We start from the raw sequence: 15221 nt of genomic DNA on the forward strand, positions 1-15221 counted from the left end.
AAAGCATGAATAAAGAGGTTGGCATCAATATTTTTGTTTCCACTGGATGATGATTCATCACTTTATGTAAAACACAGGTCAACAATAAGTAGAACGGCATGTTTCATTATTTTAAATTTGTTTTTATTTGGTATCTATTACAGAAATATACTTTAAACACTGAAGTGTGTAGTGTTTTGGTTTCTTTTAAAGATCTCTCTCCTTTGATAGATTTGTTGACTTGTAAAGGATGTTAGGAAATTTATGTAGTAAGTTGCGTTTTCTCAGTACCAACAAATCACTTTGTCTGATGTAACCCAAACTATTCAGTAGTTGTTTTTGAAACAGAAACTGCTGTAACTTGTTTGATATTGACTACACTTTACCAGCACTTCAGTAGATGTTTAATGTAATATAAGAACATTTGGGGTGAACCTTAAGGTACATGAAGATAAACCATACGGACTACTGGTGTGATTGTTTTTAAAATGTGAAAAATAGTTGTAGTGAAACCTATATACTGAAAACTATACACTCAAAAACATGCTGTACCTAAACTCAGTAGTCTTATTTCAACAAAAATTTCCAATTCTTTCAGTTGCATTCTAGTCAATTAACATTCCTCAACCAATACTGTAAACTGGAGGTAAAGAGTGGGTGGCTTTGTTTACTTTTTTAATAAACGTCTTACCTTGCCTTACCTTTCAAATCATAGCAAGTCTTGGTTTAGGTGGTAGCTTAGCTCTAGGGGGAAAAAAAAAAGTTTTATGCTCTTTATTCTGTACCAATAACTTTTATTATTTATGTCTAACTTAGTATTCTTTCTTCCTTCAGCTGGATTGGATATTGGTCCCATCTCTGATGATCCCTCTTCTCTGCCTCAGCCGAATGTCAACCAGAGTTCACGGCCGTTGAGTGAAGAACAGTTGGATGGAATCCTGAGTCCAGAACTAGACAAAATGGTCACAGATGGTAATTTTTTTTGTCCTTGATCTTGGTCTTCTGGAAAACTTCAGCAGAAATCTTCTCTTTTGTTCTCAAATGGCTATCTATCTATTGTAACATACCTATTTGGACTTGGTTGCAGAATAAATTTTATTGCATCTTTTGATGATTACTCATTCTGTGTTGTCTTTACTTTGTCCAGGTGCTATTCTTGGCAAATTATACAAAATCCCAGGTACGTGCTCTAATCTTTGTTGTCTTTTATAAAATATAGTTTATAAATAATGCCAGCCAACTCATGCACAGTATTTTTGTAGAGCTAGGAGGAAAGGATGTTGAAGATCTGTTCACAGCTGTATTAAGTCCAGCAACCACGCAGCCAGCTCCTTTACCACAGCCTCCACCTCCACCACAACTTATGTCTTTGCACAGTCAAGGTATGTTCCTTTGTCACTTTTCAAAACAGCAGCCTGGTCAGGGGAACTCTTAAATACTGGTGTGACAGTAGGAGACACCTTACTTTCTGCTATTTGTGGAAGCTGCCATTGTTAATTTATGAAATATTCTAAAACTATTCTGAAGAGGATATATGATGAACATGCATGTAAATATTGCTAATAGAAAGGGACAGTTAATTTAGATTTTTCTGACATATTGGAGCTTTTATTTTAGCTGACACTTGAAATTTTTGAAATTTGTCTGTGAGAAAGCCTGTGTTCTCTTCTGACTTCACTCTTTAATTACTTTTGAGTACCTCCTCAAGGGTAAGAAAAGTGTCTGTATACAAGTGATTTACTGAGTCTTAATTTCCTTTAAGAATTTGGTTTAACATGTTAAGTAGTTCTATCCAAATAATAGACAGAAGGCGAAGTAATTTTGAAGTGTATCTGGGAGATTATAATTTATTTGTTACTACTAAAATTATCCTGAGCTGATACAGCATATTCCTGCCTTCATTGAAAGCAAGGTACAGATTGATTTTATTTTTTTATTTTATTTATTTTACCAGTAGAGCTTCCCCCCTCCCAGTATGTATGAGCATAATTATATGCAGTCTTTTCTCATCAGACATCACTTCTGGTGGATTTTCCTTGAGCTCATGTAAAGAGTGCCTATTCTGTTATAATGGTACTACAAAAAGTAGTATGCAAATTGATTTCACCAGTGAATCATAAGAAAAAAAAAAGATTAGTTTCCTAGTTGGATGAATTTCCATTACAAGGAAAGACTTCAAAAAGTCTTAAAAAGGAGAGAGTTTAAAGCAAATAATGAGGTGATTTAAAGTAAAAGATAATATAGATATCATTGCCTGTTTCCCAGTTACTTAAGTACTTGGAGATAACTTCAGCATTTGAGCTCTGTAAGGCTGTTTAACTTCTCCCTGTGGGAACCGCCACAATTACAAAGTTTTGGATTTATAATTTGGTTCAGTTACGGTATAATGATCCACATGTTTCTGTGAGATAAATGCTTCAGTAAGGGGGAAGCTTGCATCAAGTTTCAGCAATTTCAAATAAAATTAATGCTGTCTTCTCGTAAAGACATGTGATCCTACAGTGCAAACCAGAGGCCTGAGTCTCCGTCCTGTTTGTTTGCCAGGTCTTCACAGTTACTGTATATTGTCTATTTAGCAGCTATAATAAAGCACATTCTCTTAAATTTTGGGTTACTTTCATCCAAACAATACTTTCTGCATAGCGTGTATAACCTATGGACCAGAAGACAGTCTCCTAAAGCCTGAGACAATGATACACTGTCATCTTAGAGATGCATGTAGCTCCTGAGCTACTTCTATGCTTTTAAGATAATACCGGGACAACAGTTATAATCACATTTAAGTGACCGGGATTCAAAGGCCAGTGTTAATTCTATGTAGAAACATCTGCAAAGACCATCTGCTGGACTGAATCTGCCTGTGCCACATTTGCCTAATATTGTAATCAAATAAATAAAATTTTCTGCCTTCGTGCTGCTAGGCTGGACATGTAATTAGAAAATGCTGATGCTCATTTGACTACATTTATCTGTTTCATTGGTTACAAATTAGCAAGTTAGTAGATAATGAGGCTTACTTTGGTACACTGCTCAGAAGTCTCAGAAGAGGAGGTGTTTAATTCAGGTGTCTAATTCTAATTCTGCAAGGACTGAAAACAACCTTCTCCATGCCTGCTGCTTGGATCTGTGTATAACAAATATGACAGACCATTAGCCTTTAAGAATATCCCTCAATACAAAGTGCAGTATCATAGTGCGGGCTACTGCAAAAGTTTTGGAAATCCATTTTTAAAAACCTGATTTTTCAGACAAGAAAAAAAAAATCTGTGCAGGAATGTGATAGAGTATAAAAGAATCCCTTAAGAAGCAATGTAAATCAGTTTAAAATCTTTTCCAAAAATGTAAGGTCACTACAATTTTTTAAGCAATTAGTTTTTCATTAGATAAGACATCACTTTGTCACTGAAAATTTCCACCTCTACCTTAAAAGTAGTCACCCTTTAAAACTGTAATTTAAATTTCTTCTTTTCAGGAGAGAATGCGTTTCCAAGAGTGCCTCTTATGAATGGTCTGATTGGCCCTAACCCTCATCTTCCTCATACAGCTTTGACTGCAGGAGGTGGATTGGGCACTTTCTCTCCCATTACACAGCAACCATATACTGATACCAGGTAAGTCAAGATGGGAAATAAAAAATACCTGTTGTTTAGCATTTATCACTTGAGAGGTGGTGTTATTAATACTGTGATATTATTAATATTTAACTACTTCATTCTTGACGGTCACTACAAAAACTTCTATGTTCTTGCAGCCTGTTCACTACTGAAATAGCAAACAGAATAAGCACTTTGCTAATTGTTTTGATTTTTTTATATTGAGAGCAATGTATAAAACAAAACCCTTTTCTGATTTGTCAGGGATAAGAATTCAGCATTCAATCCAATGGTAAGTGATCCAAACAGCTCATGGGCACCGTCTGCTCCACCTTTGGAAGGTGAAGGCGATACAATGTCCAATGCTCAAAGAAGCACTCTTAAGTGGGAAAAAGAAGAAGCTTTGGGTGAAATGGCAACAGTAGCACCCGTTCTCTATACAAATATCAACTTCCCTAACCTAAAGGAAGAATTCCCAGGTGAGTGGTTTACTCAATAAAGTTAAATATTTTGTAGCAATTTTTGCATCTTGATTTGAAAGAATGTAAAATAACCTTACCAAAGCCTTGCGCATTAAGACATTTTTTTGGTTGCAGACTGGGCTACAAGAGTGAAGCAGATTGCTAAACTTTGGAGGAAAGCAAGCTCGCAGGAGAGGGCTCCATATGTGGTAAGAATAACTACCACCCGCAGTCCCATACTTCCAGCAGACATACGTTTCATTTATAAGGCTTTCATTTGTTGGTTGTTTTTTTTTAAAAATAAATTAAGTTCTAGGGTTAGTGAAAGTTTGTTGAAGGAGTAGCTGCTGCCCGAACAGTCACACACCATTTATGGTGGCGCGCACTCACACATATACACGCGCACTTATTCTTGGGCACACATCCTCCTTCTTCAGACTCGACCCTAGGTTTCCCACAGCAGAGTCTCTGGCATCAGATTTTAATAAAATAATTAATTTAATTGAAAGATGCAGCAGCAGGATCAGCCCGGGCTGGGTGCCTCCAAAGAGAGGGACCCAGAGCAAAGAAATCCCAGGGCAATTATACCCTTGGGTCCCATACACCCACCCCTTCACACACTGTCCGCGCGCCTTTCAGTCCAATGGTGTTTTTTGGTCTGAGGTCTTCTAATATCTAACTGGATTCTTCTTCTGTCGAGGCAACCAGGCTCTTATCTTGTTGACTTACAGTTTCCACAGTTTTCCCCGAAGGTTGGAGCCTCCTTATCTTCTGGTTTACACTCCTTGTGCACCTGCCCTTGCTGGTGGAACATAGAGAACTGAGGAATCCCAGACTTGGAAAAACACTACTGAGACATTAGTGTGATATCAAAATACTTTCCCATACTTAAAGACAAAACACAGTACTGACTAGCTATTAGGAAAACTACTAGAAAGATTACTGAGAAAAATACCTCTATTGCAGCCTAACGCTTCAGCAAATCTAGCCACTCTTGCTAAGTAAAGCTAAGCAAACAGCACAAATCACACTCTATTATATTCCTAAGTAATTGATTCTAATTAAACCCTACTTATTTACATTAAACAACTAATATCCCTCAACAAAGTTCACTTACTCCAAGAACGCCTTTGTAATTTGACTTCTAACTCTGAATGCTTCTACCTGTATTCTTTGCTTTTCAGTCTTGGAATAAACTGTATTAGTATTGAGCAGTCTAAAGACATGAGCTGAGACTAGAACATTTGTGGTTCCCACTTCCCCTTTGCTACCTTTTATTCATGCCTCAGGTCTAATTTGCCGTGTCTCTTTCTGCACAGGGTCTCACTAGTTCCTTCAGAAGGACAGGAACACATCGTTATGTGACCTACCTCTCTTTCGGCTTCCTCTATCGCTAGTCTTTTCTTTTTTGCCCCATTAGAGTTGCTGAAGTCTTTCCTGCTGAGCTGACCGTTCCAGAAGTGTCAGTTCTCACAGCCCTACTTTCCTCATTTTCTGCTACTCCTTGTCTTACTGTTCCCCTTCATTACTTGCTCTCTTCTATTGCTTTGCAGTGGAAACTCTTCTAATATCTTCCATGTTGTGGGGAGCATGAAGGACTCCATTTGTCTCCAAAAGCATTCACCTTCTTCACATCTGAGTCAAGTGAACACATGTATTTGTAGAAGCTCTGGAGTTACGTGGTCATTGATTCCATTCTGTAGAACTTCAAAGGGTACCATTGTGCTCTGTTGAAACCTCTTGTTGAAGACTGTCCACATCCAAATCTCAGAAGCTATATTAGTTTCATTCTTTTTCACCTTCCCAGCCATTGTTAGCAAATGTAGTTTTCTTTAATTTCCTGTTACATCCCCCTTCTCTTCTGGTTCTCATCTTTTATTTGCTTCCTCACAACAGTGGTTGGATGATCATTCTCGCTTTGTAGATTTCTGTGGGTTTTGCAGGGTTCTGTTTCCAGTCTCTTAGCCTCCCCGCACTGGCATTTTTTTAATACAGTCCTATTGGTAAGCAAATTTGGTTCCCATGTATGTTGATGGTTCAGAGGTTAACAGTACCAACATCATCTCCTACTCTCCAAATTAAAAAAAAACCCTTATCTGTCTGACAGCTTTTAGGGAATAAATCATTACCCCAAACTGAATGTGGGAAGCAGAGTTCTTGATCTATCTGATCCCCTTTCCACCTGAAAGAATAATTTTCTATTGTCTTCTTTGTGTCACTGAGGCATCATCATTATTCTGCTTTTTATTTGAGCCTCTAGCTTCAGCACCATTGGACCTCTATGTCATTTCATCCATGCTATATTGTATCTTGGTGATTCCTTTTGTGTGGTATTTATAAGATACTATCCACTGACGTGAGTAGATTTTTATCCAGGCATTTATCACTTCACAATTGTTCTTTCTCTTTGCTCTTAACAAATGCAGTCCTATTCTCCTGATGGATGTTCAAAAAGCAGCTGCAAATTTACTTCCTTCATGTTCAGGAGGAGAGTGCATGCAAGTGTGTGCACATGCACACGCGAGTATTTACATGGCAAGAAGCTGTGTTTTCCCCACAGAAAGTTACAGGCTGTGTACTCTTGCCAGTCAGTTGTTCCTAGTGTTCCTGGCATTGTGCATACAAGAAGCTGCTGTGGTACCTCTCCTGAGGGACTGACGCTCTGTGGGGATGAGGAAAGGCTACCTTAGAAATGAAGTTCAGTAGTGTTTGTAAATTTTAACTGTAGACTTTTTACTTTCCTTAGTATGCACAATCCCATTGCTTACAGGGGAAAATGACACTAATTTTTCTGCTGCTGTGACACTGGTGCTCTCATCCATGTCACTGTTGCATTGTTGGAGGGGAAGGATTTAAGCCTTTTCTGCTAGGCAACCCCCACTTGACAACTGCAAATAAAATTGTGAAAAAGATGCAAGGATTTGATTCAGAAAACAAATCACATCCTAAATTGGTGGTAAAACAGACTCTTTGAAACTTCTATTAGATGCTTTAAAGTGTCACTATGGCTGTAAAATGCCTCATTGAAGAGGAATTGCTGTTGTTCCATCCAATTTTTCCTGATCCATAAGCCCATATCCTATGTTTATACTGCTGACTTAATGCAGACTGAGATCTATAGAGGCTATTTAATGGAGTAGACTGTATTTTTCTTGTCATTGAAGTTCTCCACATTAGTGGCCTTTATTGATCCAAACATCATCTACTGTGCTCATGTCTTCAGATTGCGCACCACATCGATATGTGATTTGAAAGGTAAACTGGTGGGATTCATGCTTCCATGGCACAGCACAATACCTGAACAGAGACTCCTAATGCTTAAAAAACCTCCACTGCTAATAACTCCTTAGTTCTTTCCATGTATGTTAAACACAGAATTTCTATAGAGATGAAGTATTTTCAGTTTGGAATTCCTTTTCAAGTGCATAATTTAGTTTTCGCAAGCATGCATGTGATTAAAACAGGCTGTACAAGTAACTTGGTTGTAGATGTGTAGGAATAACAGATGCAGTGTTCACACTTAGCAGAAGAAGACAAGGCTAACTACTTTTTTTTTTTTATCTTTTCCCAGCAAAAAGCCAGAGATAATAGAGCTGCTTTGCGCATCAATAAAGTACAGATGTCAAATGACTCCATGAAAAGGCAGCAGCAACAGGATAGCATTGATCCTAGCTCACGCATCGACTCCGACCTCTTTAAAGATCCATTAAAACAGAGGGAATCGGAACATGAGCAGGAATGGAAATTCAGACAGGTGTGTTGCATTTAGGGTGTTTTGTTATTTTTCTTTCAGCTTTTTATTGCATTGTTGGAATCTGTTGTAATAAAATCAATTCTAATCTTTCTTTGTAGAGGAGTATAAAGTCAGCCATTCTGTGTAGGAAGAAAATAGATGCTATCAGAAGAGAAGCTGCTTGTAAATGTTAGAAAACTTTGCTTTAAAACTTTGACTCTTAAATCCTAGCTATTATGGAAATAGGTTATTCTTTCTTTGCATGGCTAGCTAGTGCTGTAGTTTGTTTTTATATACCCTATATTGCAGTAACCTTATCCTGCAGACTACTGCTTCAAATTGGGCTGGTTGTCTCTCGGAGCCCATTTTCCTCACATCAGTGCTGCATCTGTCAGTAACCTTTCGTCTTCAGAGTATAAGGTTGGAAAGCAGTGCTGCTCTTTAGGCAACCTGGGAAATGCTTCTTCCCAGGCAATCAAGGTGCATGCCAAGGTAATTGAACTTTACAAATAGCTAGACCCTCTGCTCCCATTGCATTTAAAATTCGCAATTTGCAATTCTTTATAATTAATCTTAATGTGTGCTAAAGTTTTAATTATTGATTCAGTCATCGTAAAGATTTTGTATACCCTGGACTTAAAAGTGTAACCTTTCTCTTCATAATTTAAAAATAGCAAATGCGGCAGAAAAGTAAGCAGCAAGCCAAAATAGAAGCCACGCAGAAGCTTGAACAAGTGAAAAATGAGCAGCAGCAGCAGCAACAGCAGCAGCAGCAGCAGTTTGGTTCACAACAGCTTCTGAACCAGTCGGGCTCCGACACACCTAGTAGCGGGATCCAGAGCCCCTTAACGCCCCAGACTGGCAATGGAAATATGTCTCCTGCACAACAGACATTCCATAAGGATCTATTTACGAAGCAGCAGCTACCTGCTACACCTACATCAGCATCCTCAGATGACGTGTTCCTAAAACCACAAGCCCCACCCCCTACTCCCACCCGAATCCCAGTACACGATTCGCTGTCTCAGTCTCAGACTCCTCAGACACCATCACAACAGATGTTTTCTCCAGGTTCCACAAACACAAGACCTCCTTCTCCAATGGATCCATATGCTAAAATGGTGGGAACACCCAGACCAGCACCTGTTAACCAAAACTTTGTTAGAAGAAATACCATTGCACCATTAGATACCTGTCCGCCACAGTCATCCATATCTAGGCCCATTCAGGTAACTGAACCATCGGGAAGCAGGCCTTCACCAGTCAGGGATTCATGTTCTTCATCTCCAGGTAGCAGTGATCCCTATGCAAAGCCACCAGACACACCCAGGCCTGTCATGGCATCAGAGCAGTTCTCCAAACCGATGGGGGTCCCAAGATCGCCCATAGTTATGGAACAGTCAGGGAAGGTTCCTTTAACAGCTGGAAGCAGTGATCCATTTACTAAGCCGGCTCCTAGAACTGATACATTTCAGAGACAGAGAGTAACTTCTGCTGATGCGTATGCACGGCCACCATTGACTCCTACTCCTACTCCTGTTGATGGTAGCCCTGGGCCTTTTAAAACTCCTATGCGGCCACCTCAGTCCCCACAAGATCCTTACGCATCAATGCCAAGTACACCAAGGCGCGTTGCTGTTGATCCGTATGAAAGGCCGGCTTTGACGCCGAGGCCAGTGGATAACTTTGCCCATAATCAGCCCAGTGATCCATACAGCCAGCCTCCCCTTACTCCCCATCCTGCAATAAAGGAGACTTTTGCCCATCCACCCCGGATTGTGCGACAACAGAGTGATTCTTTCACTCAATCTGGACCCATTTCAAGGCCAGCTTCTCAGGACCCTTACTCCCAGCCTCCCGGTACTCCTCGGCCAGTTGCTGATCCGTACGCCCAGCCTCCAGGAACTCCTCGGCCCACCACAGTTGATCCATATATGCAGCAGCCACCGACACCAAGACCTGCTCAGCCAGTGGATTTATTTTCTCAGTCCCCAGGAAATCAGAGACATTCTGATCCATATGCCCAACCTCCTGGAACACCAAGGCCAGTTCTCAATGATCCTTATTCTCAGCAACCAGCAACTCCAAGGCCAGGGATTCCAGAGACATTTAACAGACCTGCAATGACAAGACCAGGACTAATACCAAATAGAGATCCTTTCCTGCAGGCACCACAAAACAGGTTGCAGGGCACTTTTGTCAGGCCATCAGATCCATGTTCTCAAACTCCCAGACCTGCAGGACCTGCAATAACAGATTCATTTAGCCATGGTCCAGCTGCTCCAGCACGGGACCCATATGATCAACCACCGATGACTCCAAGACCTCAGCCAGAATCTTTTGGAACTGGTCAGCTGGCCCATGATGCTTCTGAACAGTCACGGCCTGGATCTGAGGGCAACTTCAGTGCATCTGGAAGTTCTCCAATGAGTTCTCAAGGACAACAATTTCCCAAAGTTTCACAAGTTCCTGGACCAGCACCCACTACAGGAGTAACAGATACACAGAATACCATGAATATGTCTCAAGCAGATACTGAGAAGTTAAGACAGGTGAGAATAATGTTGAATATTGATGGTACTAAAATTTCATAAGTAGAAGAATTTCCCCCATTCTTGTTAAACATTTGAAGTTTGTTGCCATTAAACACAGCTATGTAATGTGGAATTATCTTCATTCACTTATTATGTTAATTTGGTCCTCCTGGATAGAACCACAATATATAGAATATAGAAACATCAGTAATTTTTAAAGAGTTTGGACAAGATTCGAAAAGGAAGCAAAGGCCATCTTTGAAGCCATTGAAGATGTAGATGTTTGGTCTGTAATACCAGACACACTTTTCTCTACAGTGTGAGGAAAAAAACCATCTTGAAAGGAATTCATTAATTCTATCCTATAATAGATGAGATGTAGAACTGATAGTCAGTGAGTTGTTCAGTGACTGAAAAAGGGAGAATCGGCAAAGATCTCAGACAAGACATCTAACTTTTCAGCTGGCTGACGTGTTGAGGTGAACCCTACCATTGGTCCCTGGTCTTCTGGAGGCACATTCACTCCAGGCTTTTGTCAGTGACTCTTCGGCAAACAGCTCTTAGTGAGCCATAGAATTACATTCAGCTTGTGGAAAGCTACTCAGCCTTTTGTGTGGAAGAAGCAATGGGATTTAGTGGAAAAAATGGTAGTATTTATCATACAGAGTCAGAGTAAATTCTGGAGCTCTGGTGTAAACCTCTTGCTGAATTTTGCTCAGTGAACCTGTAGTCACCTTTCCTCCCTCAGAACGCACATTTTCATGTGGTAAAAGGGCTTGCGTTATTGGAACAGAAAAAGGAAAAGAGAGTTGCTTATATGTTAATTGGTAAAGTGGGTTCACACTATACGCTTTAACAAGAGGTCTGGAGATTAAGTTGCGTCACCAGCCTCTTGCACCATCTGATCCCTCTTCTAATTTCTGAGGTGATTATGGTAGTTTATAATTTTTTTCTGTAGTGATTGAAGAATTTCTTTCCTCCAAAAGGCTTAACCTAGCGGAATGTAACACTTCAAAACATGTCAATTGCAGTGTCAAGCACAATGATTTTATTTTTTTTTTTAAACAGCGCCAGAAATTACGTGAAATTATTCTACAGCAACAGCAGCAGAAGAAAAATGCAGTTCGTCAGGAAAAAGCCTTACAGGATGCAGCAGCTCCTACCCATGCAACTCCGCTTCAGCATTGGCAGCAAGACAACTTAAATCAAATTTTTAACCGCCCTCCTCCTCCATATCCTGGGAATATTAGGTCCTCTGTTGTCCCTCCAGGTGGGCCAAGGTTCACCGTATACCCAAAAGACCAACGTGGACCATTTCCCGCTGATGGGCAGTTCAACAGACCCCAGTTTCCAGGTGATATGAATGCCATGGGAATGAGACCTCATGGTCTTCGGTAAGCTCTTTGATCTCTTAAACCCAGGATATTACAGGGGTAGTTCTACATTTACAGAATTTGTTAGAGGGAGTGGTTTTTTTACGAAATAGCATCTGTGTTGTCTACAGTAGCTGGTAATCTTCCTGAAGTTAGTATGTCCAGTGAGTTTTCCTGTAAGAGTCTGTAGTATTAGAATGTGTATTTTACACTAACACTATTTTACACTGTCTTTTATTGGGAATTAATCAGAAATAAAAATGGAGAAACTGCAATACTTGTGACAGTTATGTGAGCTGAAAGATCTTGTGGCCCATGGTTTGGGGGATTTCTTTTTTTAAAAAAAAAAAGTGAAAGGTCTGACTTTAGCTTTGATTTATCAATAATTAATATATGTAATATTCTTGTTTTCATTTATAACGAATGTGTAATCAAATGTCAACTTCTGCCTGGCCATTTTTACAGTGAATGCTATGATGTAAAATGGATACCAGTATTGGTATACATTGCCATCTCAGGAATTACTGTTTTCCATATTTTTTGATTTATTTCAGTAATTTTTAAATCCACACAATTTTATTTTTTTACGCTGAGTTGCATTAGCATGTTGTTTGCTAAGATAGTTCTTACTGCCATTATTATTATTGGAATTGAAACCAGGTTGTTTATTAAACATAATTAAAGCAATTATTTTATTGTAGTCATAAAGCTCATTTAAATGTAAGCATAATTAGTCAAAATATTTATTTAAATATCTTAATGAATGCATCATGTAAAGCATTTTGGTGAATAGTTATTTAGTCAAATAATGCCAGACTAGGCAGTCCTGAGAAAAAAGCTTATTTAGTCTTTCATACTTTATTTTAGATATGGGTTTCCAGGAGGTGGCCATGGTCCACCGTCAGGTCAGGAACGTTTCCTTGGTCCTCAGCAGCCAATGCAACGCCCTGGAGTTCCACCACAGCTGAGAAGATCTCTGTCTATTGATATGCCTCGTCCAGTGAACAATCCACAAATAAGTAATACATCTGGGATCCCTCAACATTTTCCTCCGCAGGGAATTCCAGTTCAGCAGCACAATATATTGGGTCAGGCATTTATCGAGTTACGTCACAGAGCTCCTGATGGGAGGCCAAGGCTGCCTTTTAATCCTTCTGCTGCAAATGTTATGGATGCAGCAGCACAACATCAACGACACGCAGGTTTTATACCCAGGCAGGAGTTTCCAGGCCCGAGACAGGCAGAACCGCTGAGACATAATTCTCAAGGCATACCTAACCAGTTGCAGATGTCTACAAGTTTGGAGCATATGTCACAATCCCAGCCGGATCAAATCAATCCTGACAACACACCTGCACTTGTAATACGCTCTCTAAGTCATCCACCAGTTGCTGATGCATTCCCAGGACCGTCTTTGTCTACATCTGCGCCAAGCGATGAGTCGGCAAGTTTACAGATTCCCAACCAGGCAAGTGATGGTCTAGAAGAAAAGCTTGATCCTGATGATCCTGCTGTAAAAGACTTAGATGTGAAAGACCTTGACGGGGTTGAAGTCAAGGATTTGGATGATGAGGATCTGGAAAATTTGAATCTAGACACAGAGGATGGGAAAGGAGATGAACTGGACACTTTAGATAATTTGGAGACCAATGATCCTCACCTTGATGATCTTCTGAGATCTGGGGAATTTGATATAATTGCATATACAGACCCCGAACTTGATGTGGAGGATAAGAAAGGAATGTTTAATGAAGAACTAGATCTCAGTGTCCCCATTGATGACAAACTAGATATCCAGGGCAAGACAGAAGAACCGAAACAGAAAGAACAAGGTGATAAAACTGTTTCCCCTCCTGAGACCCAGTCTCCACAGAAGAAAACTGCTACAGAAAATGAAATTAAAACAGAAGTACTTTCTCCAAACACTCAGGAGGAAAAGAAGAATGAAAATGAAAAAAGTGATGGGAATGCTGAATCCACAAGTACTCAACAGGCTGCGGAAACAGAGTTAAAGGATGGAGAAAAGGCTCCTGCGCAGCCTGCTAATCCAGAATTCCCTGATAAAACTACTGCTGTTCCAAGTCAAGAAACAACTGTGCCTAGTCCAGATGCTCAGGGATCTGCTCCACTGCCTGTTCAAGGAGCAGTAAGTTCCTGCAGTATTCCTGGATCCACACCAGTCCTGTCAAGTTTGCTAGCTAATGAAAGCTCAGATAATGCTGAAGCAAGGACTCTAGGATCTCCATCTCAGTCTTTGCCAACACCACAAATGAACCACGCATCAGGTATTCCACAAACACTAATGACACCTGGTGGACAGATCTTGGAAAACACTTTAAACTCAAATTTGACCATGGTTCAACGAATGAACCATAATTTTACTCAAGGGTCTCCAAATCCAGCGTTTATTCAGGGTCAGTCATCTAATCATAACTTTGGGACGGGACAGCCATCTAATCAAACTGTGGCTGTAACAAACCGTCCTGGTCCTAGCGGCATGTCTGGTACCCAACAGATAATGCTCCCTCAACCATTAGCTCAACAACAAAATCGAGAGAGACCGCTTCTGCTAGAGGAACAGCCACTTCTTCTGCAGGACCTCTTGGATCAGGAAAGACAGGAGCAGCAGCAGCAGCGACAGATGCAAGCCATGATTCGCCAACGTTCAGAGCCATTTTTCCCTAATATTGGTATGTGGGTGATGTATTTGTGCGTGTTCTGGTTAGTTATTTAAAAATACGACAATAAATAGTTAAATAATCCGTATCACTGAAAGAAGCAGGTAGATATGCGGAGCTTGAAGGTGGCGTAACAAAAACCAACCTGCTTAGTAGGTACGATAGCAGTCTGGAAATTTAGCATGTAGGTGAAATTTGGAACTCTGTGGCAATGCTGCTGTTGATTTACCAGGATCAGGGTAGCTGCTTTACTGCTAATTTTTCTGACATCAACTCTGTCAAATATTCTCTGTATGCTTCAGTTTCTCATATGTGATATGGAGTAATTGCACCCTTTGTAATGAAATTAAATTATCAAGTGCAATAGCTGACCTTTTGATATTCGATCTATCAGTTTTCTGTTTATGGTTGGTTTTTTACGTTTTTTGCAGTGTTTAGTGTGTTTCAAGGAAGGGGATTATCAAAAACTGTGTTACTAACTCTCAATCCAGGCAAGGCCCAGAAACATCACAAAGAATTCTGCACGTACTAAAAGCATTTAAGATAAACTATTGTTTTCTGTTTAATATAACATAGCAGTTTGAGCATTCAGACCATTGCTATCATTTCATTGTTATTAATGAAATTTGAAATTTTTAGCAACATGTTAGTTGTAACTACACTGACCATTGAGGCTGGTGGTTTGTAAGACAAATTTAACCTACTACCTAAGTGATGGTTCCGTATTTGTAGTGTGGCTAGAATGTGCTTTAGCCACCCCAGGTAGCTAAGATGACCTCCAGAGGTCCCTTCCAACTTCATCTGTTCTGTGCTCCCATTTATCCTGCTCTGTGTGAGGCATCTAACAGGGAAGACAGCAAAAAGGCAGAG

At 40.0% G+C, this 15221-nt stretch overlaps 1 protein-coding gene across 23 annotated transcripts in view; it reads left to right on the plus strand.

Annotated features, from left to right (window-relative positions):
* Window positions 1-15221, plus strand: part of KMT2C (lysine methyltransferase 2C) — a 199020-nt gene that overhangs the window by 157645 nt on the left and 26154 nt on the right. For all 23 annotated transcript variants that reach the window (XM_075746661.1, XM_075746669.1, XM_075746670.1 and 20 more), the window contains 10 exons: window positions 814-951; window positions 1127-1159; window positions 1242-1361; window positions 3452-3590; window positions 3837-4051; window positions 4169-4242; window positions 7605-7787; window positions 8441-10318; window positions 11369-11694; window positions 12541-14363. In XM_075746661.1, coding sequence (XP_075602776.1) covers window positions 814-951; window positions 1127-1159; window positions 1242-1361; window positions 3452-3590; window positions 3837-4051; window positions 4169-4242; window positions 7605-7787; window positions 8441-10318; window positions 11369-11694; window positions 12541-14363 — 4929 coding nt within the window. The remainder of the gene's footprint in view (window positions 1-813; window positions 952-1126; window positions 1160-1241; window positions 1362-3451; window positions 3591-3836; window positions 4052-4168; window positions 4243-7604; window positions 7788-8440; window positions 10319-11368; window positions 11695-12540; window positions 14364-15221) is intronic.

The sequence above is a fragment of the Balearica regulorum genome, chromosome 2 (assembly GCF_011004875.1).
Source record: "Balearica regulorum gibbericeps isolate bBalReg1 chromosome 2, bBalReg1.pri, whole genome shotgun sequence".
NCBI lineage: Eukaryota > Metazoa > Chordata > Aves > Gruiformes > Gruidae > Balearica > Balearica regulorum.